This window comes from Anser cygnoides, chromosome 3 (genome assembly GCF_040182565.1).
Source record: "Anser cygnoides isolate HZ-2024a breed goose chromosome 3, Taihu_goose_T2T_genome, whole genome shotgun sequence".
NCBI classification, from domain to species: domain Eukaryota; kingdom Metazoa; phylum Chordata; class Aves; order Anseriformes; family Anatidae; genus Anser; species Anser cygnoides.
Window position 1 is genome coordinate 51,078,136 of NC_089875.1, and position 24,311 is coordinate 51,102,446.

The 24,311-nt window shown below is 37.9% G+C and overlaps 1 protein-coding gene across 10 annotated transcripts in view; it reads left to right on the forward strand.

Moving 5' to 3' along the window:
- Nucleotides 1–24,311, forward strand: part of UTRN (utrophin) — a 375,635-nt gene that overhangs the window by 292,846 nt on the left and 58,478 nt on the right. For all 10 annotated transcript variants that reach the window (XM_066994161.1, XM_066994162.1, XM_066994163.1 and 7 more), the window contains 6 exons: nucleotides 2,333–2,601; nucleotides 4,978–5,124; nucleotides 6,455–6,533; nucleotides 11,753–11,813; nucleotides 22,116–22,177; nucleotides 23,154–23,228. In XM_066994161.1, the coding sequence (XP_066850262.1) occupies nucleotides 2,333–2,601; nucleotides 4,978–5,124; nucleotides 6,455–6,533; nucleotides 11,753–11,813; nucleotides 22,116–22,177; nucleotides 23,154–23,228 (693 nt within the window). The remainder of the gene's footprint in view (nucleotides 1–2,332; nucleotides 2,602–4,977; nucleotides 5,125–6,454; nucleotides 6,534–11,752; nucleotides 11,814–22,115; nucleotides 22,178–23,153; nucleotides 23,229–24,311) is intronic.

Below are 24,311 nucleotides of genomic sequence, written 5' to 3' on the forward strand. Positions count from 1 at the left end.
TCTTCACCGGCGTGCCTGGTTTTAGCCCCTTCCCCCTTCGACTCTAGTTTAAAGCCCTATCTATCAGCCCTGCCAACTCCTGACCAAAGATCCTTACCCTTCTCCGAGAGAGGCACATCCCATCCGGTGCCATCAGGCCCTGTGTAGCATAGACCTTCCCGTGATCAAAGAACCCAAAGTTCTGCCGGTCACACCAGTCTCGAAGCCACGAGTTTATGTGAACAGTTAAGATGGAAAACACGAGCATTATACTTTTTTCTGAGATGGCGTCTGGATTCCATTGTAGAATACTCTTCTTGTATTTGTAAGCTAATATGTATCAAGACTAATGTGGGCAAAAAAGTTTTTGAAAAAAACTTAAATATGTGGAATTGGCTGGCAGAAATTCTGGCTTTGATCCAAACAACTTACTTTAACATCTAGAAAAAATGTGCCTTCCTCAGCTGCAAATTTAATGTATTCTAATGATTTATTTTTTATCACTTACAGCACGATTTGCAGTATTGCATGCTAAAGAATGTTAGTTGCATCACCAGAAGCACAGTAATTGAACTTTTCCAGCTACAACAGTGCATTTACTTTGACATTCACCTGGCTTTTGGAAAGCAAAACGTTTCCTTCCCCCCTGTTTTTTTGTCCCCTCCCCAGGTGAGCAGCTCCAAGCTTAGTCAGTTATGATAGCACACAGAATCACAGAATGGCTGAGGTTGGAAGGGACCTACAGAGGTCATCTAGTCCAACCCCCCTGCTCAAGCAAGGTCACCCAGAGCACATTGCACAGGATGGCATCCGGGTGGGTTTGGAATATCTCCAAAGAAGGAGACTCCACAACCTCTCTGGGTAGCCTGTTCCAGTACTCTGTCACCCAAACCATAAAGAAGTTCTTCCTCATATTGCGTGAAGTTCTTCCTCATATGGTATCTTTAAAGACATCATCAGCATATGGAAAATTGTATGTCTCATTTGTCTTCTGACAAAAATGGTGCTTTCATCTCTATATTGCTGTGTATAATTTATTCATAGGCAACACTTGATTTTTAATCACAAATAATGCCGTGATAAACCTTTTCTAAGGGTTTTTTATAGGAGTGAGTAGAAGGCCACTTGGCTTAGTTTTGGAGTATGCCATATCTTGTTCCCCGTATTTTGTTTTCTGTTTTCTGCGTTATATCAAGTTTGCTCTGCTTATTTCTCTGCCTGCAGAAACTGCAAGGTTGCTATGTAGAGGAGGAATCCTTTGAAAGGAGCTTGGTTGGTAATTACTGTAGCAACTCTACCCTAGTGAAAGAAGCTCTCCGTGATTTCTTTCAGTAAGACCAGTCTGAGCAGCAGTCAGCAGGACTTGCTGGGGATTGAAGACCCAGGAAGGAAATGTTCTCTTATTGATAGACCACATGCCTGGGTTGCAGAAATCATCTGTTGTGGAGAAGAGCTGTGCCACCAGCTGACTCGGTGCTTGTTGTCAATTAGGACTGAAGCGTGTCTGTACTGTGGAATGCTGTCCTATGTTTTACAGGCTCACCAGGGACTGGGGATACAAATTTAAGCAGCTTACTGAAATAATCAGTGCCATCTCCTGTGGCTGTGTCTTGAGGTTGTGTGTGTGACCCCTTTGGCTTTGTTCAACTGCAGCTGGCCTTTCCTAATGGGAATGGGACTTCCATAGGTGGTGGGTTGCCCAGGAGATTTAGACACATAAGCCTGAAATAATGCACTGTAAGTGCAACTTTTTTTCAGTCAGCAAGTTAGCTGAGCAGTTTTATATTTACAATACCTATTTAAAACAGTTTTTTAGGACTTCAGCATTAACACAGGCAAACAGATGTAGAGCTGCAGAAGCACTTACCACATGGTATTCAGTACACTTTGGGTTTTGCTAGTACATAGGAAGAGAAGAGGCATCCTGGGGATAGTGTGGAAGATGTTGGTAACTGATCCAGTAACAAAGCACTGTTCTTGTTCTTTCTACATGAAACAGTCCCCAAACCCCCTATTGCAGTTCCTGGTAGGGAAGAATGATCTTTTATTTCCTACCCTATGCCTCCAATAAACCAGCGGTGAGCTGCCTTTGCTTTGCAGGTATTAGAATACATGGAAGTCAGGAATAGTTTCCCTTTGTCTTATCAAGCATTATTTTGTCATTGAGGATGATGAAGGTTTATTTCAATTATGGCAAAGTAGACTTTTGACTACCTTGTACGTGCTGAAATAAATTATTGATTGACACTGAACTTACGGACTGTCTTGAGCAGGCACCTCAGGAGCAGTCTGTTTAACTAGGCATGAATAAGAGAAGAAATAAACAGCAGGACTTTTTTTTTTCCCTCTGCAGAGTTGACCCCTGAGGAGAAAGCCATGAGGATTGCCAAAGCTATGCGTAAACAGTCATCAGAGGTAAAAGAGAAATGGGAGAACCTAAATGCCAGTGCCACTATCTGGCAGAAGCAAGTGGACAAAGCATTAGAAAAACTGAAAGACTTGCAGTGTGCCATGGATGACCTTGATGCTGACCTGAAGGAGGCTGAAAACGTGAGAAATGGCTGGAAACCTGTGGGAGACCTGCTCATAGATTCATTACCAGATCACATTGAGAAAACTACTGTAAGTGTGGAATTCCTGGGGAATATTTAGCCTGTGTGAGTCACACCCCTCAATTCTACCACCCTTAATGGTGTCAAATATGTTTACACTGTATACTTAAATTCTTTTGTACAGTTTATACGGCTCTTCAAAGACTAGATTTGAGGTCACAAGGAAAGTCCAGTACTGTGCCACACTCACTATCAGCTGTGATTGCATAAGCACGTGTGATTTGCAAGCTACGTACGTGTATATAACATAACATTATATTGAAAAAAAAAAAAAAAGAGTTGTAGGATTCAAATACTTTCTACCCAGAAATACGGTCCAACCCACTGTTAGGCTATGGGTGTGTTTGAAGCTTTGTCCAAGTACTAGAATATGAGCAGGTTCAGTCAATTATAATCCTGGTAGAAGACAGGAGGTTCCCCTCCTTTTTGTAGTGGTGAGCTGTCAGATCTGTTTGGCAATCACATATAGCTCTCTTCTTTGAAAAATGTTTAGAGCTCTTTTAGTCATACACAAGTATTTACATAATTTTAATTTCTAGACCATAACTTTCATGAATTTCATGTGTTGTCTATCTGAGCGCATATAAGTGAAAATTCGCTTTTGCTTTAGGTTGGCTTCTCTTAAGGATTATTTCAAAGGTAAGAACAAACACTACAGTATAGTGTTCTCACAGGCATAACAATTCTTGCAACAAGGGCTCCAGGCCACTCATGCAGGGCTCAGGATCCCAAAGCACTGCAGTCCATGACAGTTGTCATCCTTTGCTTAATTGCGTGGGTTGGACTAGGGACCCAGTAATGCAAAACTCCCCAAATAAGCAATACCTTCTGATAAATATTAGCCAGGAAAGCTGACTTGAAACAGCAAAATGCTTGAGTGAATGCCTGAATAGGAGGCATTCCAGCAGAACATGTGGGGATGCATTTGCTTTTTAATTAATATGATAGAGGAAATAGATATTTCAGGCAATCTTAGCAAGCTCCTGTTTCACAAACACAACTTTTCAGTTTTGAAGCTCAAGAATGAATATGGAAAAACATTAGAGGACCCTGGGGTCATGTACTTGACCATCCGTGACTTTAGTATGGGAAGCTGATGTTGGAAGAATGAAGAGTCATGACTTGCAAAAAGTGTTGTGGAACTATTCTACTTGTTTACTGCAGCCTGTGGACTTGTATGAACTTCACTCAGGGCTGCCTTATTTCACATGTATCAATGGAAGCATCCTCATTCTCCAAGCTTAGTTGCTACTTCAGGTTTAATGGAACCTAAAATCTTTAAAACAAAGGTAGTCAAAGCTGATTTACGTCTAGAGTGTGGTTGATCTGCGAAAAGTAATGCATCTCCTCCTCCATCTCTTACATTTTAATATGGATACCAAAATAAACACTAAGCTGCTGATGCTGAACAGCTCTTTAATCTTATATTAAGAAGCAATTTGTCATACTTTGATAGCTTTTTCTGTAAAGAAAAGTAAAGCGAAAGCCTTTTAGATTTTCATAGCTGTGGAAAAAATGAAATATCTGCTAAAGTAATAGGGTCCTACTGGCTGTCCAGAAGTCAGACACTTACACCTTGCCAGTAGGTGCCTTCTGTTCCTGGCCCTGATAAGAGAGGTTTTTAAGGGAGGTAAATAGTTGAATTGTCCAAAGAAAATCTTTTTTCCAGTTGTTTTTGGCTTGTTTCATGATGTTTAGTCATTTGTGGTATTGAACAATTAACTGCTCACAGCAAGAAAGACATTTGATGCATCTTTTCAACTGTAACTAAAACTTGCATCAATTTTATCTTAATGCTGTATTTAGTTCCATTTGATTCAATAAACCTTTTTTCTTCTTTTAATCATTGTAATACTTTTGCTTTACGGTTCTAATCAGGTGAAACATTGTATTCCTTTACCTTAGAAGATACATTCCTTCATGCTTTGCTAATTCAATAATAGTTTTTAATTTGACTTGTTGTCAGTTGCTTTATACTGGAAAACTGCAGTTACTAGATACATTTCTTTCTTAAGAGCTCTTGACAGTGACTGAACTGCTATAGTTCCTGATAGAGTATTGCCTATTTCTATTTGAAAGGAAGGGGTCTAAAGCCATATGACACCACAAAACACCTCACTGGAAATGTAATACTCTATTTTAGTGGTGGAATTTGGATGTGGGCATTTGGGTAAATTTCATACCATTTTATTTTTTTTCTCCAAAGGAGTAGGTAATAAGAATATTGAAATGAATGAACTTTCCTTGCTGAAGAACTCTTGAGTTGTGTATCATTATTTAGTGTAAAATGCCACACTGGGCAAGTCAGCACCATGTTGAATTTACTGGGGCTTTCTTGCTGCTCAGGTGTCCATAGAATATAAATATATGCCTCTTACTTTTTTAGGCTTTTAGAGAAGAAATTGCTCCCATCAACTTGAAAGTTAAAACAGTGAATGATTTGTCCAGTCAGCTGTCTCCACTCGACCTCTACCCATCGTTAAAGATGTCTCGTCAATTAGATGATCTTAATATGCGGTGGAAACTTTTGCAGGTATTCTTCTGAACGTGTGCAGTAGGAGTGGGGTATGGCGGGGGATGCTCCTCGCTCTCTTCTGTTCTCCTAAAAGATGCATTATTACTGTTTTTTATTTCTGTCTTTGAGTTGTTACTCAAGTAGTACAAAAGCAACAAAGAGAACTCTTTACTTCTGTGGCTTGACCAATAGCTTTTCCTTTCAAGCTGTCTCAGCAGTTTACTCACTCAAGAGACTGCATTAATCTCTGGAGGCTAGTGGGAACTATTATTGCACGCTTTGTTACATGTCATAGCAGTATTTTTACTGTATAAATCATTGTTACTGAAAACCAGTGTGCGTATTCCTGTTGTGTTTCCAGTGTCTCCAGGGAATTTCACTAAAAATTACCTAAGTATTAGTAGATCTGTAACAAGATGTGAGCAATAGAACATTTAGCTAAAAACAGAAGAGGGTATGCTGTGAGATTCATATTGCTTAGTTATGATTATTGGTGCTTAAATGGTCTGAGAAAGGTAAATCAATGTGCCTGATTACAGTTTAAACTCATGAAGTTTCTCGCGGAATGATTTAATGAAGTTTTTTACATTAAAGTTCATTTAGCAATCTTTGCACTTTCTCTCTCTCTCTCTCTTTTTTTTTTTTTGTAATAAATATTTATTGTGAATATGCTGCTATTTATTTATTTGCTTGGCTCTTAAGGGTAATATGAAGTATCTGAAAGAATCGGGGGAAGGATGGAGTATGTTGCCTCTCTATCTGAGGTCATTATAGCAGAACTTTCAAAACTCAGGCGTCAGCTTCTGGGCTCATAGGTCTGAATCTGTCTCCCTTGAGAGACAGAATTATTAATATAATTTGGTAATGGGTTTCTCTTCTTTTTCGCTCCTCAACTTGAGTTAACTAAGCAGCCAAACTGCTGCTGGATGTGGTAGTGCAGTTTCAATTAGTAAACCGAGGGAAATCATGTCAGCCAAAATAGTCTGTGTTGGAAAGGCACTGTGAGATCAATACAATCAAATGAAGACCTGCTGACTATAGAAATTTGGACAACAGAAGGGCTGGGAGGAGGTCAGAAACTTCAGTGGTCAGCTAAAGTCACCATGAAACTACTATTGTTCGTTATTGATCTGCAGTACTTTCATAGGAAGACTGCAAACTATGACAGAGACTTTAATTAAGCAAACAAATATATAAAATGTATCTTTGAATAGGTGGATAACGAATAAGTGCTATGGCAGAAAGAAAACTTAAATGCGTTTAACTAAAAATAAGTGCACACCAATGTTTTTATTGTCATGGCCCTGGTGTTATAAAGTAAATTTTGTAAATGCGTGTTTGTGTGTAGGTGTCTGTAGAGGATCGCCTTAAACAGCTGCAAGAGGCACACCGAGATTTTGGACCTGCATCGCAGCACTTTCTCTCCAGTAAGTTCTTTGAATTAATTGATGCATTTGACATATAACTGCACAGGAGGTTTTCACAAACACTGCCCATTACTTACTGCCCTCCAGGTTTCCTCTGACTTGAGGCACAGAAGGTTCCTCTTCCATATTATCTACCTCCCTGATTTTTTGCAGGGGTGTTTCATCTTCATCATGACATTCTCACTGGTACACTTTACTCGGGGGTTGCTGCAGTATCTTACTGAGTTTTGATTGCATCCCTGTTCGCTTTCTTCTTTGTCCTCTGTTTGTTGTAAGGTCTGACCTGTGGCTGCTCCAGAGTCTTTGTGTTCATAACCACATTTTCTCATCCCCTACTACCTCTGTCTTCAACTTCCCCTTCCACACTTGCTGGGACGACGCAAGGGAAGAGCTGCCTGGATTTTGCAGACTAGAACGTTATTAGGGGCTTTGTCATAAATTCCTAGAATTTCACATAAAGGGGTGGGGAATTCAAAGTTGAATCACTTCCTTTTGAGGCAGATCTGTACATCTTTTTCTATTTAGTAAAAATTTCAGAAATATAAACCTAGAATCCCCCAGTATGGCTAGAAGAGGGCAAAAATAAATGCTGTGCTCCCTCATTCTCTCATCTGATGCATTCAATACAGGTAGATATGTTGTGATATCGAGATCCTTGTTAACTTTCTGACCTTCTAGCTTTATCTGCCATCATCAGAGCTAATGATACAAAGGTTAACCCAAGTAGTTCTCTGTTTTTTGACAGAAGGCTTCAATAATAAAAATAAAACTGTTGCAAAAGTAACAAGACATGAATATAAAAATGAGCAGCTCTGTCCCAGAAATTCTCAAGTATGTGCCGATATAGCTAAACAGTTCATATAATTTAAAACATTAAATAAATCTTGTTTTCTTCTTGAGCTATGTGACAACAGTGTTCTTATTTTAAATTGACAACTAGTTTCTCAGTAAACAGGGTAAGCAAATTGCAATGTTTTTAAAATATTACAGCAGTTATGCAAAATCAAGGTTCTTTGAGTCACTTTTCCCTTTTTTAAGCTGACAGGAAAAAAACAAAAAAAACAACCCACAACTGTAAAAGTACACTTTCTTTTGCTATATAAACCTCATTAGAAGTGTACTATGATGTTGCCATGGTGGGTTTTGTACACCTCACAGTCTCAAACTTTTAACCTTGACATGGACAGTACACCTGTGTAATAATTTGTTAAAAAGAATAGAGATAGATAGGTAGCTTTGACACTGTTGAAAAATGCCAGATTAACCATTTGGGAGAGTAGTAGGTCTTGTCTAATTTAAACTGATTAGGAAGCAACGTAGAGAAGATGCATTTTCCCCTACTCTAACTGGTTTCTTCAGTCTTGTGTAACTGTTAAGGATGTTCACTTCTCCTCACCTGGACCAACAGAAAAATGCAGGTGACCGAGTTGGAAAAAAAAAATAGAAAAATGAGTGTAAGAGCCCACATGTAAAACAAAGAAGCCTGCCAGACAAGGTTGGTTTGTTTTGTTTGGCCTGGATCATTTCCTTCACTTGGCTTACAGCATGCCACAACAAATACTTTAATTCACAAGACTGAATGAATGGTAAAATGCAGTGGGAGCAGGGTGCGAGACAATGTTGGAATTGTGTAAACTGTCTTTGTTGCCGGATAAAACGTCCATAGAATTACGTCCAAGGAGACTATGTAATACCTTATCAGCATGCCTCAGCCTTGCTTAGGGCATCTTCTCTAGGCTTAAGGGGATGGGGAGTTCAAGTGATGAACAAAAGTTGAGGAGGGAAAGTTTCCAAAATGCACGTTTTTAAGTACTGCAAAAAGCTATAGCCAAGAACCACAGCTCTGCAAAAACAAATAGTATGCAGTTATCCATTTAAATTATTTGTTTAAAAAAAACACAACAAAAACAAAATACAAGCAACCTCTTCACCCCCCAAACAGCAAAAACTTCTTAAAAATTCTATTTCAAGAGCTTGAACTAAACAGTATTACAGAAGTTAATACCTACAACTTCATGTAAAAGTCTGTTAAATGAAAGTCAGAGACAGTAACTTTAAAAGGAAAGCAATAAAAAAATCATTAAATCCAGAAAAATGAAGGTTTTATCCTGACAGGTTGAAATAGTGCATATTCTAAATCAAATTTTTCAAACCTTCTTTGTAACCATAAGTGACTTCTAACTATGAAGAACAAGCAAGGCTGTGGTCTGAATAAAATAACCTCAAACTCCTAAAACTAAAATTATGATGTGATACATCTGTCTCATACAAATCTTTACCTCCGAAGTTGCACTTCTGAATTAGAGGGCAGGTTTTTATCTGGGCCAACCTGAACAGCAACTATTTTAGGTTGATATCATCTACCTGTTACTCTTCCTGCAAACCTTAACAAGAAACTATAGCCTGCCCTCCCACCATTTTCAGCTGACTGGCTCCCAGTTGCCATTTAATCAGTAATTTGTGCTAGCAAAGCACCTGTTTCTACCTGTTCATCAGACTCCATCCCCTTAATCCAGCGATTTCCCTTTGCTGTAGCTAGTTGTGTTTCTCTAATAAATAAAAAGAGTAGTGTTTACTACTGCTGATGGAGTTCTTGGAACACTGAATTTGTGGATTCATCCAGACCATCACTAAGAAAGTGCTTCAGGATATTTTTTTTTATTATTTTTTTAATTATATAACGTTATCCTCTCCTGAAATGTCCTGATGTAGGAGGCTGATCTAATGCAATTTTGGAGGCCACTGCAATGCACGATTCTTTGCTGAATCATTTCTCTCCTCCAGTCAGTGTTAGACTGAATTTAATTGCTCCTCTTTTCATTGCTTTTGAGATGGAAAATAAGCTCCTTGCAAGTTAACTACTGATCCATAAATTTTACACATCCTTATGGATGAAGGTGAAGAATCTTTATAATCCATTATTCTCTGAAAAAAAAAGAAAAAAAAGATTGTTTTATTGTTTCCTGCCTTCGGAAACTGACTTTGTTTTTCTATAATTTCATTTATTTTCTAAAGCCTGAGATCTACTCCCCTCTATTTTGTTTCTTGTATTCTTTCTTAGATGAATCCACAAACATCCATGGAGCGCTGGCTCCATATGGTCCCTAACAAATGGCCTAGGCCTTCAAGTGTCCTGCTCAAAGCATCCAAGTGGTGTTCAGCCTCTTACTAATACCTGCAGCCCTGCTGTTGTGTGCCAGAATCAATAACTACTCTGTTCAGTTTTCATTGAGAACCTGTTTATAGAAAAGAATGGGAATTCCATTTTACAGAGGTTTGTGCAGCAGAGAAAACTGGCACTGCTTTTAGAAATTTTGTTCCCAAATAAATAGAGTATGACTCAGTCTACAATAATTAGCAATTTAATTTATTAAGGTGTAGTCCATATCTCTGTCAGTGCAGAGTATATACAGCCTGTCCTAGCACAAAAATCTTACCTGAGGCCAGGTTTTTCGTTCTGGTTAGCAGACATAATTAGTGTAGTTACCCTAGCTGCCACAGGTGCCAAATTGCAGCATTAAAGAATGAAATGGTTTTTTGTTTGTTTGTTTTTCAGCATTGTGAGTACCTAAGAGTATTTTTTTAGCTAACTACCTCTATTTGAGCATTTAGACATTACTGTATATTTCCATTAAAAAGTAACTAATTATATCTTATTGCAAACATTATTTTCTTCAAATAATAGTATGACATTTCCTCTATTTTTTCCAGTGAATAATGATAGAATCATAGAATCATTTAGCTTGGAAAAGACCTCTAAGAGCAACAAGTCCAACCATTAACCTAGCACTGCCAAGTCTACCACCGAGCCGTGTCCCTAAGCACCACATCTACACGTCTTTTGAATACCTCCAGGGATGGTGACTCAGCCACTTCCCTGGGCAGCCTGTCCCAATGCCTCACAACCCTTCCAGAAGAAAACTTGGTTCAAGTAGTTTTCCAAATAGTCTTCTCGGTTAATCTGTCTTCCGGTACATTAATCTAATGTTTCTTAACATACAAACCATGAAATTTTGCATGGTCCAGGAAGAGGTCACAACCGTTAAAATCCTCAGGGAACAGCTGGCTGGGAGGAGGGTGAGGCCTGCCCGCTCTGCAGGAGTACTGGCTTGTGGGGGCTTACGCTGCTTGGAACAGGAGAGAGTTACGCTCAAAAGTACTTCTCAAAGAGTGGTGAGCTCAAAAGCGCTCCCTGCTTGCAGGGAAATCAGATCAATTGAGAGCTTTAATTACTTCAGACCCAACGTGGATCAGAGCTCCGTTTCCTTTTACCAGGCTTTTAAACAGGGGTGTTAGTGCTTAAGAGTAGGCACTCTGTTTTGAAAGTAATTGTGTGTTTGTGTTCAGTATAAATTCATCCTATTGTGTTGCTCAGTTAGTTAGTCCTACGTTTTCTTTCAATCTCTGCTTCTACAGCATGTTCAGTGAAGTGAATATGATAAAACCCTATCAGACGCTATTCTGGTAGTTTCCAGCAGGCCATATATATTCCTGTGGTTCTTCACTAAATAGCCACTTCTAAGCTATGCACCAGAAGTCCTTTCGGCCTAAATACTTTCTCCTTTTATCTCTGGGATCTCTAAGTGAATAGAGTAGTGTCGTGTATGACTTTATGCCTTTTGCAACATGGTGTACAGAAGTCTTCTTGGTGCTACAGATGATATCTGTTGATTTATCAGAGTTGTATAAATCCTGCTGTTCAACAAGGAGTGCAAAGACAGGTTTTGTGCCTGTTTGTTGGCTGTACACCGTTAATCAGTATTAATCTGAGTTGCAAATAGGAGCAAAGGATTGTAGCAAATGGTAATAAGGTTGATATTTCTCCTTTTTGTTCTGTTGTTGAGTATTAATTACAGTAGTGGAGGCGTTTATTTGCAAAACTGAAGCTGATGATAAGTCTTTGGAGGTAGGAAAACCACTGTGTCCATTTTCTCTGGATGGATAGCTTGCTTGTTCAGAATTTATTATCCTTCTATGAAGTAGAATCACCACATTTGTTTTATTTCAAGCTTGACATCAAATAGATGCCTAAAATCACCTTGATAGATTGCAGTCATTTCCTCCAGCTGATTTTCTAATTACTGAAAGTTGTCTGGGAAATTATAGCTGTTCCCATTTAATTTATTGTAACTGTTTTAATTGTAAAATAAATAAATATAGTTGTTGTTGTTTTTTTTGACAGGTGTTTTCTAATAATCATCTTCTGCTTATTTCCTCAGCCTCAGTACAGTTTCCATGGCAGAGATCTGTTTCACATAACAAAGTGCCCTACTATATCAAGTAAGTTTGCCTTGTTTCTTTATAAGCTTTCCATAAGCAAAACAGAGGGACTTATCACCATAAACTAGTAGAAAAAAATATATATATTTCTAAGAGGTAACTAGAAATGTTATTAAGAGTCTGTCTACATGTTATTATGCTACGTACACTATATCTTTTCATGTTTATTGTGTTTTTTTGCTATACAGACCATTCTTCATTCTGTGCAGAATTCCTGCAGAAAGCTATGTTTTGGTTGTCTTCCTGTCATTTTCTTACTTTTAGGAAGTTTTTATAGGGCATAATGTTAGTGTAAATGTAAAATTAATGTAAACATAGAATAAAATTTTACAAACATCTTGATTACCAAGAGGAATCATTGAGGTATTTGTTTAAAAAATAATATGAAATAATTAGTTTTGGAGTAATCAATTTTGATGTGTGCTGCTGGGAGCAGTAAAACAACTTAGTTTTTCTCATTCCATAAGCATTTATTTATGTACTGTTTGCCTGTACTTTAAAGGTCAAAGACTGCAGCTTTGAGAGAAAGATAGCTGTTTGCTAGAGAGGTAAATGAAATTTTAAGAAGGTACAGTAAGCCAGACCCAGAGCTGTTCATTGTAGGCTGAAGGAAATCTGTGTTAAAATGTTATCGGTTTGAGTTTGGAAAAAAGTAATTTAAGTCTGTAGGGTAACTGTGAATTGGTCCTGCAGATAATTCATTTTAAAAGAACATTGGTGAGGACTTTGTACTATTGTGTATTGCTCTGTCATAGATCTGAAAGCCACATTTTGCATTTCAAATAATTTGAGTGCTTGAGAGCTCTGAAAAGTAGGTAATGGTAAATATTGTTGTTTATCTGTGTCAATCAAATCTGTTGTCATTCTTGAAATGCGACAGTTGTTTTTAAACTGTGATCTGAAGTTTTGTTTTTTTTAAAGCGTACAGTAGATAACTGGAAAAATGAAAAACTTGCTGTGATCCTTGAGTTTTCTATAGAAAAGTTTGCACCTCTGCCGACAAATTTTTCAGGACGTTACAGAAGGCTGTGACACGCTGGAGGGAGGTTTTCCAACTATGGACAGCAATGCAGTGGAAATGACCACACCTGTAACAGTAATTAAAAAAAAAAAAAAAAACATTTGAAGTATCAAAATATAGAGAGCAAGAGGAAAACTACCCTGAAATAGCCTTAGTTTTCGAATGAGGCCAGTTGAGGCTGAGAAACAAATCCCAGCATCTCTCAGAAATAGTGTGGTGGTTCTTTTTAGTGATCTTGCTCGGGACATTTGACAAAGGGGCAGAAGTGTAGGACAAGTTCTCTAACGGTCGAGGTCTTCATAGAAGTAGAGACCATGGATGGTTTTAATGAAGTCAGCAGACTGCTGCATCTCAAAGAATTTTCCAGTAATTTGGCCCTATCTGCAAGATGATACGTGTTGCTGAAATGATATCTTGATGCTTGTATCTTGAAAGAGAATTATTATTTTACATGTAACTGTTAGGATTTTTTTATTTTTATTTTTAAAAGCATGGGGAGGAATGTTGAATTTCAATAGCTCTATGGTCTGACAAGCAGACTGACACTGTCAGTTTCCTTCATTTCTTGTTGCATATCAATCTAAATTTCAATGTTGGCAGCGCAGCAGTTAGGTAAAACATAGTGGTAGAAAATAAAATAGAAAAGAACTGATTTCTGAACTTCACTTGTTTTGGTATGATCAGGCTGGAGAGTACTCTTAGCTTTAAATAGTATTTTCAAACTTTGTCTGTTCCCTAATTTCAGATATAGGGGAGATACAGAAGATTTCAGATATAGAAGAGAGGAAAACAATGCTGACTTCAAACCTAATTTGATTGAAGCAACTAAATGAGCTTTTGTAATACAATTCAAGAGGATAGTCAATGAGATTTAATGATGGTGGTTTTTGGGGGGGGGGGGGAGGAAGAAGAAACAAAACAGGAAAAATGCAAGGATTAACTTCTTACTTTTTATTTAATTACTTAATTTTCATATATTTTAATGTAATTGTTACTAACATCTTTGATGTAACAAACAACATACGTAGAAGGAAAATTTATGATGCGTCTCAGTAGTTTGTATCATTTGGTATCAGTCACATTTACTGTTTTTATGGTAAGATTTTTATGTTCAGTGTGGGACTTTAAGGTGCCAGTTTCTCATTTTAAGGGATAAGGAAGAAAAACATAAGAACAAGGAAGATAAAAGTGTGATTCAGTGATTGGTGGAAGAAAACGGAGAATTTCTAAAATAAATAAGTAAATTAATTTTGAAAGTGAAAGAAATGCTAACTGAAATCAGTCTTCTTTAATTCTGAATAGGAACATAGACTTTTCTTAGTCAACCATAAATTCATACCTTTACTCCATTTGGGTTGTTTTTTTGTGAGTGCCCTTGAAGGAGAAAAGTTAAATATTTAGAAAGTGATATAGCTGCAGATGATGATGAAGTGGTACTTCTGCTAAGATGAGTGCTTAAAAAAAACCTGTATTCTTTGCAGTGTTATTGCATATAGAAAAGGTGTTTAAAAAAAACCACTGCAGTTGAGAAGGCAGGAGGCAGTACTTTAGGTAGCAATGAAGCTGTAAGGAGGATGTCAGAATGATGCAAGATGTCTGTATTTTCAGATGAGCAGCATTTATTTTGTTTGTTTCCTGAGGATGATGGTAAATTGCATTTACATGCACAGAGAGAAGTGTCTTGGAGAAAAAGGGCCTTAGTGTGCCAGCACACGGTGGTGGCTTTGGAGAACAGTTTGTTCTTCCCACCCCATTTATTAACCGTTGGTGCGTCCGCTCCCTCTGCATTTGTATTTAATCAGGTAACAGAAGCACATGAAAGATTGCAAAACCCGTGTACAAACTCCTCTGCCCCATAGGCTCAGAGACAATTTGAGTTTGGAGCATTTTGGAAAGGAGGGACTCCTCTGTTGGAAGGAAGCGGGATTCATAATTCATTGAGACCAGGTTTATAAAGGTGCGTGCACCCTGTGCTACTGCAGATATTTAGTTGAACTGAGCTTACAGAGACAATTTAGCCTCTTTTCTCCTTTTGAATATACAAATCAAATTTGCCAAGTGGCTTTACCTCTGCTGAGGTGCTTTTATTTAGTCCTGTTTGTCTCCTGCTTGATTTTTTTTCATAATGACAATTGGTAGAGGCTTTTGTATTTCTGTAGTCTGAGTCTCCTCTGTAGCAGTAGAATTCAATCAAAACACGAATCTGTAAAATCTAGATTCTCTTGAAAAAATCTTGGTCTTTCATACTTTGTAAAAGAGAATGGGACTAATGAGCTGTATGGAGGGGAGACAGAGCACGGCATGCATGGTATTTACTAATGCACTCTTAGTAATTAAAGTGTTAAGTTTGGACAAATGGTTTGGCAAACATGCCATTGAATGCACCTTTCATAGGCTGGATTGCAAAGGTTTCAGATTTAATAAGGAGTGTTTTCTGCTGTGTTTCATTTGCAAGTATTTGAATTGCACAAAAAGGACATGTTTGGCCATACCAGATAATGGAAAAAAAGCCTGTGTAACGTAGCACTTCAATAAAAATGTTCTGAAAAGAAACAAGAAAAAAGGAGACACTATATACGATCTTTAAGCATCTTTGAGGAATACATGATTCACTGAAAGGAATATTCATTCAGAAAACATAATTACCCTGGCATTTCTCAGTGTTGTTCATTTAACTGTAATTTAAGTGTGCTTCAGCTGTGTACTGTTCAAGGCTGTAATTTATTAGATATTTGTACTGTGCAGAAGAAACAAAAGGGAAATGCAAAAAGGGTCACACAAAGTTTAATCTCATGCAGGGCATTTAATAGGGAGAGCAGCTTCTTGGTGTAATCATTAAATTGATCCATATCAAACTCCATAGTCACCTTGGTTACTTTTCTATCATCCTGCGAAGAGTCTGAAATCGTCAAGGTTTTCAAAATTCTGTTTTATCACCTCCTATATCATGTTCAACTTTATGGGGGAAAGGAATAAAATGCTTTCTGCTTCTGGATTTTTTTTTTCAAGACTGTTCAGGAAATCTGTCCTGATGTTTGTTTTATGTCTGTGTAGGGAAGAGGAGAAGTAATGGCACTGGGAAGTTTAACTCTTGTGCTAGTTGTAACCATTCTTACAAGTACTAAGAAGTAATTCTTTAGAAGGAAGAATAAACTAATTTGCAGAAAGAGCTAATACAAGTTTCAGTTTTTGAGAGTTTCTTCAATTACCACTTGCTGCACTGGTCTTCATTTTCTATTAGAGAAGTGCAGTAGCACATTTTCTCTGGAGAGATTTCAAAATATCTGCATATAAATTGCTCCGTCAACCTCTAAAATACATTACCCTTGCAATGCATTATGCAGACTCTTTTTCACCATAAAACAGTATTTTCTAATGGGCTTAAAAAAAACAAAGTAGGGAAAAAAAAAGGAAGTATACAGTATCTGGATAAAACACCATGACATTTATAAAGCAGGGATGTTGTTCTGCCTTTTGAAACTCGGCAAGGGCAGCAGAGTCAGAGCTCTGAGTGCTACAGGTTCATTAGTGATCAGTAAAGGTTCTGATTTCAGTTAATGTCTTGGGCAAATGGCTATAGGAGCAAAAAGCTTCTTAACGTGGATCCCAGAGTACAGTTTTATTATCAGCTCGTCTTGCTCGCCAGTGACTATCAACAAAGATACAGGCTTTGTCCAGACTAAGAAGTTATGTAAAAAGCCTGCTGTCTCTCTAGTTTACTTTCTTGTAGACAAAAAGTTAAAGAATGAATTGATTTTTTTTCTCAAGTCCATAGACAGCTTGAAACAAATGGAGATGTGCAACTTGCTCCATTCATTTCAAGAGGATTGTTCTCTTGTTTCTAGAGATCATAAGTTAAATGCTAACTGCGTGTTAGCTCTGAATTTGCAGTCAGTGAGCGTTTTTAACAGGGATTATCTTTGTCAATTATAATTAGAAAGCTGCCAGCAAATATAATGGATAAGAAGCAGATTGTAAGGGTAAATGTTTCTCATTTAAGCTTTAGAGCAATTCATTAATACGTAGGTTTTTAAAAATTGAAATATTATAGCTATAGTGTTTATTTTCTAGTTATTTAAAATTACACAAATACATTTAGGCCTTTTAAAATTACATTGCTTTGTCATCAATCTATTCATGGATGTATGGTTTGCCGTGTGGCTTGTATTCATAGAACCACAGAATGGCTTGGGTTGGAAGGGACCTTAAAGACCACCTAGTTCCAACCCCCCTGCTATGGGCAGGGGTGTCACCCACTAGATCCTATTGCCCAAGGCCTCATCCAACCAGGCCTTGAACACCTCCAGGGATGGGGCATCCACAACTTCTCTGAGCAACCTGTGCCAGGGCCTCACCACCCTCTGAGTGAAAAATTTCCTCCTAACATTTCATCTAAATCTCCCCTCTTAATTTGAAACCATTCCCCCTTGTCCTATCACTATCTGCCTGTGTCGGTAAGTGTTGGCTGAAGAGACCTGAGACTCTCTTATTCTGAGTAACTCAGTCTTGTGATACTAAACAAAAAATAACACTAAGTGAATTATCTTGTGGCTTAGTCAGTGAAACACTTCTAATTCTTTCCTGACTGATCCAAGTTGAAAGACGTAACGTGTCCCACCACTTGTGCTGCTGTTCTGTAAACCAGCTCACTTCTGTCATAGCAGAAATGGCTTCTTACACCAACCCCTGTGTGCAGAATGAAACCTCATGTCCTGAGCTCCTGTAGACCTTGGAAAGACCTTTTCATGCACTGCCATTTGTATGCAAGATGGCTAATGAGCCCAGTTGTTTTTTACTCTTACTGGAAGTAAATATCATCTTATTCTACAAGCTCCTGAAGTTGAGTACTCGGGAGAGAAGGTGCTCCTTGGCGTGGGTGTCATGGCAGCAGCCACCTAACATTCTCATCTTGGTCATGCTGCTCTCTGGTATTGAAATGGTTTTCAGTCATCTCACTGTGTCTTAGTTTGAATAAGTAGAGAAACATCAGTGACCACCTACATAAAGAGATTTTCTTCCAAAGGAGCAGTGGAAATATTGTAAATGTTCCTTAACAAAAAATAGTGAATGAATTTATTATAATAAAGCAAAGAACAGTACATATACATGCCATGTTGTCACTGCAGGCTGTAAATCTGAACCAAATATGTAGGCATGCTGCCACATGACATACCCTCTGCTTGGTTTCTGTAGTGTGTATGCTAGCTATGGTTGTGCTACACTTACACTAGTGTGGTTGCAACTGTCAAGCATTGTTTCGCTATTGTTCTCATAAATCACTAGAACTGGAGTAATGAATCAGATCAGTTGACTTAAGAAAGAATGAACAGGGAAAGAAATTTTGTTTTTTTGGTTTGTTTGTTTTAATATGAGTTGCCCACATACAAGCAGTTTTTCTTCCCCTCCAGAATGAACAATGAGCATATGAACATTTGCATACCAGGTTTAAATCATGGAGATAGAGTACTTCCATTGTAAAATTATAGGTACATCTAAACAAAACCAGACCTTTTATTTTGTTTGTCCTTGAATTTATTTGCGTACGTTAATTGGAATATTCTTGGCAATGCATTCAGTGGTTTTGTAAATGGTTCTAAAAAGCTGTTGAAGTGAACAGGGTTCTGATGGCAATGAAATGAATATAATTTCTACTGTATCTTCTTTATGCAAAAAACTTGGGCCTTTAGACTGAAATTTCTTGGGTAGTTTTAGTTCAAAGATTACCTTCTAGTGGTCAACAACAAATCTTCCAATTATATGAAGATTCTTTACTAATTCTGCAAGTTGAGGAGTATCAGACTTTAAACTATGAGGACCAGAGTAAAAGCGGTTGCTATTTTAATGCTGGTTGGTGAAACCTGGGACAGAACTGCCATGATACTTGCAAAGCAAGGGAAGACTGTGTGTAGGTTGATCTGCTCTTGTTTAAATGCCTGTTTCAAGTTTTATTCAGTTAAGCGAGATGACTAAAAATGATGAACTTTCTCAGGGATTTTGACAAGTTATCATGTAGAATTCTGTCTCCCCCCCCCCCCCCCCCCCCCCAGCATCATTCCAAATTTAGATTTTGATTAGCTTTCTCTGCAGGCTAAGTTTTTCATCACTGAGGGTTACAGATTGTATTTTTCTGTAGAAAAATACAGAAAATATCATTTTTTCACAGTCTTTGTAGAGGCTAACAGGGCTGAATTTTCTGAAGACTTCCTGTACTCTCTGTGTGGCGAAATCAATCCATCCAATTCTCACTAACTGCCTTCTGGACATATCAGAAGTTAAACAGACTCCAGAGGAATTCACTTGGAGCTCTCTGTGTGATGTAGTAAAACCGTTTTGCTTGGAAATTTTCAGAAAATGATTAGAGCACTTTTTTTTTTGAGAAAAGTGAGTACTGATTTAGTTGCTTACCAAGTTTTAGCTGTTTCTGGTCCTTTGTTGTAGGGATGATACTTTTCATGCATCAGTGTAATAGAGCTATAAAAAATGTATGATCTTGTTTATTATGAACTTTCTCGTTCTTGTAGGTCTCATGTATGTTGTTTGTGTTTACTGAACAAGGTATCAGAGAAGCAAGGGACCACTGCTTTTACTCTCTGGTCGGTAACTGATAGGCAGGTACTTAGTTACTTGGTTAAATAGATTGATAGGTCATGCATTTGCATAAAAAAGAGCTACAAGGTCCTGATCAGAAAGATCTCCCCTAGTCAAGTCTGTCTCATCTGTTACAGATCACCCAGTATTGTAAAGTTTCTAAACAAGTTCTTTAGGGCTTCATCTGCTTGCATTAGTAACACGAAAGCTGCTGTATCTACAGCAGAGAAAGATGGATGTTTTTTCAAAGAACTGCTTTACAAACCAAATCACGAGAAAGCACTTTGTCTTGCATGCCTCCAGTTTAGAGCGCCTAATAAAATGACTCCTTTGTCTAACAATTTTATTTGTAGCATAGAAAGGTTAGATGCACACCCATTTTTTTCTTCCTCTGAAAATCAATTTGTCTGCACATAGAAGTCCCCGCATATTATGAAACTGTTATCAAACAAAACTTTGCATTAAGATGTCACTGTAGAGACTGATTCCAACCCTCCCCCCCCCCTTTTTTTTTTTAATAGCTCTTTTGTAATTTGCAGTCACATTTTTTTTCCCTCAGCCCTGTCCTGTGTAGTCTTGCTTTAGTGCCTCGAAAATGAAGCCTAATCCATGGAATAGATTCAGTGGAAGTACTGACCCTGCCCGCAGCAGTGGTGTTGCTGCCTCCTTTGACCTGAACAGGCTGTTCAGTCGGTGATTCGCTCACTGTAAGCCCATGCCTCTTCTCTGCTGGATTCATGTATGATACTGCTCAGCTGTCATGGATGTTTTCTCTCTAGTTGCTTTGGGATGAGTCTGGCACAATCACCTTCCCCTCATGTAGTCGTTTAGCAGCTATCAGGTAGTACTGACTCTTGGGGAATTGTGAACAAGCCTGGCCTCTCTCCCCTTTTTTCAGTTCCATCAGATGATGCTCATCTCGTAGAATCCCAGTGGCAGGTAGCTACCATGGGTGGCATGTGAAAGAACTGAATAAAAATTTTTAAGATTTGATTTTGCACGTTATGCACATGCATTGTTTACACTAATATGTTAACATTTTTAAAAGTGAAATATATTTTTATGTATACATATATAAAACATCAATTGCAGTACTGCTGTTTACCTTCACTCTCAACAAAGAAGTTTGAAGGTCTTATAGGTAAAAGCCTTTCCTAAGGAACTACAAGACTTTTTTTCCACTTATGATGTCGGCAGTAAAATCACCAATCTTGGACTTTTTTTTCCTCCCCCCCCCCCCCCCCCCCCTTTTTCCCTCTTCATCAAAGGAGTTGAATTAAAGCAATTTCCTCACAAGCTTTATTAAACTGATCACTTATTGGATCAATTACTGTGGACAGTTGCAATGGCTTTTGTCAACACAAACCAATTTTAAATGGCTAACATGGTAACAGTGGCATGCCACTTAAGACGATACTGCAGATATTTGGCAATTTCAGGACTAGTTTTGGGATTATTAAATAAGTCGATCATTAAAAGCCATTATATTATATTTGTTCCTATTTCTAATATACTATAATTTGTTCTATACCAGGGTTTGTGAGAGTGCTGGACAGTTGGTTGCCTTTATCTTGGCACTTGGCACTTTTGTACCACTTAACATGAAACAGTGCATTCGTGGTTGGTTCCTCAATAGGAAAAAACAACAACAACAACAACAACAACTGTTGGTGATAAATTATTGTGTACCCACAGATGCACGGGCGTTTGTACCAACTGAAGATGAGTCCACTACATTTAATGAAAAAGTGTCATGTAATGTCATTATGTGCAACCAACTACATCTGTATGTGAAAAATGTGTGCATTAACAATCTTTAAGTAGAAACAAAGGTGAAATAAGCTGTGTTCTGTGCTCATTGTTATTAAATCTGCTAACCTGGCATACTTTCATTTTCATTATTAACTTTTAAAGTGAGTGCTACGATCTTTTTCTCTCAACTTCTCTAATTAATTTTCTCAGAAATCTAATTCAAGTGTAAATATTTCGAGGCAAGACTGCGCAATCATTCCAACAATTGATATTCAGAAACACGCAAAATGTGGCACGTGGAATGAAATTCAAGATTTCATTAGGCCTGAGATAGTATGCATTATGACCCCTATGGCTGCATACGTGAAACCTTGGTGAATGAAAGCAGCAGTACTAAACGCTGGGTTAATTGATGCTGCCTATTCAATCTCTGTTCTGTGAGTGCTAGCATAGAGCATAACCCCTGAATTAAGATACTCTAGTAAAGTGTGAGACAAGTGGTCAGCTTTCCATTAAATGTGTTGCAGGTAGAACTTAAAATTGTTGTATGTATTCTGATATGTTCAGGTATGTAGTGGAGTCTGAAGTAAAATCTCAATGTTTTTTATTTTCAAAGTGTGTTTTACAAATGTTTTCATTGTGCTACAGTGACAGGAAGTTTTGCATATTTACCTTCTCAATGTAAAAGCTTCAGAGTTCAACTGATAGGATCACATTTAGAATAAAAATATAATGTTATTAAATATGAATGGGCTATTGTCTGTGTTTGTGACTAAAAACATCAAGGAGAAGAGTGGCACAAATCAGGTCTTCCAGTGAAAGAGCCAATGGATTTCTTTCCTTTTGAAAGCAAAGTCAGAATATTTTTTTTTCTTTTTTTTTTTCCTTTTCATGTGTGTATATATGTTACCTGAAATTTTGATTACCTCATTCCTTTGTAGTCATGAGACACAGACAACCTGTTGGGATCATCCTAAAATGACTGACCTTTTCCAGTCCTTAGGTGAGTACATTTCTTAAAACAAAGCACTATATGATATTCGTGCCCTGAATGAAAGCCTGGATTGTTGACCCACCTCTGAGTTGTTATGACCTGTATGTAACGGCATTTCCCAGTCTGCTGTGATGAGACATGCTTTGCACAAAACCTACTGCCTTGATCATGTCACATCCATTGCCTTTTGGTAATTTTAATTCTGAAAAATATTTTCTGACTCTGTGCTTTAATGTAGTATCCTATTTATTTCTATAAATTCTGCATGGGGTTGTCCAGTGATGTGGGCTACCGGTCTGGAGTGAACTGATTTTTGTAATATATCAGAGCCAGCTATGCTATCATTGAAGGCTAGGCCATATTATGATACAACTAGTTCAACATGCCCTGCTAACATCTGCATTTGCTGGGAAATCTCCCTTTCTGAGGTGTGGAGGGATAAAATACAGTTAAGTGAGGGAAAATTACCATACCTATCAGTTTCTAAAATAAAGCTTATGGTTGTTTGACAGCTCCTTTCAAAGCAGTGTTAACGAAGTCATGTCATAGAAATAATGGGTTAAATAGCCATTTTTTCTCCTTTACTGTGACCTTTGCTGACCTCTGTCTGAGATGTAAAATATTTGAGAAATGTACTGTATTTGAACACTCGTCTGAAATCTATTCAACGCTACATAATACACGTGTAAAGCTCTGTCATATGGATATGTGCTATGTGTGCCAAGATGGTGTCAGGATTTCTGATGTGCCAATCTCTGAAGGCCCTGCACTGTCAGAACCACGAGACCTTCCCTGCAGGTGGATTTTTTTTTTTAACAATAACTTGTCAATTGTTTTTGTTTGTTCTGATATATGATATTCATTGCAGAGAAAAATAAGGGATATCAGGCTTTTTTCAGTATGTAACACTGTGAAAACTTATATATGACGGAAACTTACAGACTTTCTTTTTAGGACTGCTCACATTTCTGTTCTGCTCTTTCAGCTGACTTGAACAACGTACGCTTCTCTGCCTACCGTACAGCTATCAAAATCCGGCGACTGCAGAAAGCACTGTGCTGTGAGTTTTGCCTTTGAGACAGATTGTTTCTCTACAGTACTTGGGAAAGGGAGGGTCAGCTTGAACTTTGTGAGATTCACATTTAACAAGGGGCCAGATACATCCTTGACAGATTGTCAGCCAACAAAATGGCAGGAAGAATTCCCAATAATAGGTATTGTTGTCACAAATAAATACAATCATTGACTGAAAAGAAGGGCTGCAGAAGGTAAATGGCATGGGGTGAAATGGAATTCCCATTGATAATATTTTGAGAAGTTATAGGCAGATCAATACTGAACCTCTGCCTATTGCATTCTGTTCCTCATACAAGGTGATACAATCTAGTCTTTTGACATGAAATCAGATATTTTATATTTTAGAGAATTAAATTCCAATTTTTGAAGTGTTTTCTACTGCTTGATATAATTTTGAAAAGAATCTTCTCTCTCAATGAGTGTATCTTGATGTGTTAACTCCAGTTAAAGAAGAATTTAGGCCTCTTGAAGTGCAAAGTTACAGGTACAGATCTGTATAGTTGGTTATAGGTAGTTGGTATCGCTCTACATTTTAATCATACAAAGGTACTACAATAAAACAAGCTGCTTTTATTAACAATAATATTATGCACATGTATGTTGAGGGATGTAGGGAAGGGTCTCAGACAGGAAATAAGCATGTATTTCATATGGATCAGTGTCCGTATGCTTCTGCCCAGACCTGTGTTGGCATTTTTCCCTTTTCTTAAGTAATCTAGTAATTCAGCCACAGTTTATTCTGAAGAGTAGATAGATTGTGTCAGCAGGAAAGGATAGATGTCTATTGAATAGGTGCAGTTGTCTAAACTACTTTTTATAGAATCAGAGAATCGTTTGGGTTGGAAGGTACCTTAAAGATCATCTAGTTCAACCCCCCTGCCATGGGCAGGGACACTTCCCACTAGACCATCTTTAAATTTAAAGCCATTACCCCTTGTCCTACCAATGCATGCAATTGTAAAAAGTCCCCCTCCAACTTTCCGGTAGGCCCCCTGTAGGTACTGGAAGGCTGTTACAAGTTGTCCCTGGAGCCTTCATTTCTCCAGGGTGAACAACCCCAACCCTC